At 33.0% G+C, this 2,088-nt stretch overlaps 1 protein-coding gene across 1 annotated transcript; it reads left to right on the top strand.

Annotated features, from left to right (window-relative positions):
• Positions 1–459: 459 nt before the first annotated feature.
• On the top strand, positions 460–1,678 carry LOC105108764 (glutaredoxin-C1-like). Its single transcript, XM_011003204.1, has 4 exons — positions 460–575; positions 772–860; positions 1,061–1,159; positions 1,279–1,678. The coding sequence occupies exons 1-4, from the start codon at positions 487–489 to the stop codon at positions 1,362–1,364; spliced, it is 363 nt and encodes a 120-aa protein (XP_011001506.1). The 5' UTR covers positions 460–486; the 3' UTR covers positions 1,365–1,678.
• Positions 1,679–2,088: the final 410 nt, after the last annotated feature.

A 2,088-nucleotide genomic window follows, 5' to 3' on the forward strand; every position in this document is an offset into this window, starting at 1 on the left:
AAATAATTATATTATTTTATAAAAAATAAAAATATAAAAATGCCCGTGAGTATTATACATTGAATTATTTTATTTAATGATTAAGTAAGTAATTTTATATAACATTCAGATACAAAATAACCAAAGTAACACCACACAACTTTCAAAAAATATTTATATCATAGTCAAAATACCTCTGTTTCCCCAAAACCGAAGCTAAGTTAAGAGGTTAAATAATGGAGGGAAAATATAATAATTACAGCATTACAACAATAGAATATCCCGAGACACCATAACTTCACGATCAACTTTGGTTTTTTCCAAATAATAAAATTTGACAAGCCACCTGTGAGTTGTGTTTGCCACCGTTACCATGCCAATGCAAAAGCTGAGCACACGTAATGTCGGAACACAAGACACCTGTTCGTGGTCGGTTGCTTTTGCCTCTTCTCTCTTCGCTTTCTCCTATAAAACTAAACCAGATAAGCAAAAGAGAGAGTGGTTTCGATGCTACTTTCTTCAATCGAGATGAGCAAACAGGCTGCGCTTAAAAAGGCCAAGGAGCTTGCTTCCTCTGCTCCTGTCGTTGTTTTCAGGTTTTATTACCATCATAATTTACAATTACAAAACTCTTTGTTTATATCTCTTGATGGTTATGGTGTGATTTAAGATATGGCTACTTGTTATTTTTTTTGCAGTTATATTTTATCTTTCTGTGTTTGTTTTTCTTTTTCCTTTTCTTTTCTTTTTTTTACCTTTTTATTATGATTTGTGAGCTTTTTCTTCACGCAGCAAAACCTATTGCGGTTATTGTAATAGGGTGAAGCAGTTGCTGACACAGGTGGGAGCAACTTACAAGGTCATTGAACTGGATGAGCTAAGTAAGATTACTGTGTTTTTCTTGTCCTTTTCTTTTTCTTTTTAATTTTGCTATAGCTTCTTGTTTGATCCTTTGTTCCAGTTGTTATTTGTTTTTTTGATGAAAATATTAGTTTTCATATTTCATATTTGATTTTACAACCAAAAAAAACAAGTTTCTTTTACATCGAATACGTACGAGTAAGAATCTTCTGTTCAAAAGGTGGTGGATACGAACTTCAATCAGTACTAGGCCACTGGACTGGGCAAAGTACAGTACCTAATGTGTTCATTGAAGGGAAACACATTGGTGGTTGTGACTGTGAGTTTTTTTCCCTTGTTGTTACTTGCCTCTCTAATTTCCATGGCCTCAGTTAATATGACGAAAAATCCATTAACGATCATATCTTTTTCAATGCACTTCCACTTTTGCTGTTGTAGCTGTCCTGGAGAAGCACAAAAACAACCAACTCTTGCCACTTCTCAATGATGCTGGTGCTGTTGCTATCAACTCTGCCCAGCTTTGATTAAACATCTGTGAGACTAGATGAATCTTGTGCTAAAAGATGGAAAAACGTTTCCCACATTACCAATGTACCTCAATTCCAATCGGGGACGAAACTAAATAGAGTGTAGCATCAATAATGTTAGTATTTAATATGGGGTGATGCTTTTGTCTTGTTGTGGCTTTTGTCTTGCTGTGTTTTGATTTCTGCTGCTTCTGGATTTGTGGTTCCTCCTGGATCAAAACAGAAAATAAAATTTACTTTTTGGTGGTGCTGTGGATGGTGGCATCAGACAAAAATCTATCGTGCAATGATATTTAGATGAATATTCCCGAGAACTTGTTATGTAGCCTGGCAACTTTGTCATTGAAGTTCAGAAATAATTGATTAATATTTAAAAATATATTTTTATCAGGGTTTTATATTATTATTTTACATTTGAAATATTAATAACTCCTTAATTAAAGTATGTTTTATAATAACGTATCTAATAATATAAAAGATACCTTTAATTTATAGTAAATGTTCATTTTAAATGCAGGCTTATCACATAAATAAAAGGATTGATTGATAAATTTAAGAACTGGAATTAAAAGGACAAAGAGATGACCAAACTTAGAAAAGAAATGCCGGTGCAATCCAAACCAGAACATTGTTTGGTAATTGGGTTATATCTAGAGTTGTAAATCTCATATTTAGATCTACTTTATATGGATGGAAAGGTAGGACATAGGCCTACAACTTT

This window comes from Populus euphratica, unplaced genomic scaffold, assembly GCF_000495115.2.
Source record: "Populus euphratica unplaced genomic scaffold, PopEup_1.0 scaffold198.1, whole genome shotgun sequence".
Taxonomy (NCBI): domain Eukaryota; kingdom Viridiplantae; phylum Streptophyta; class Magnoliopsida; order Malpighiales; family Salicaceae; genus Populus; species Populus euphratica.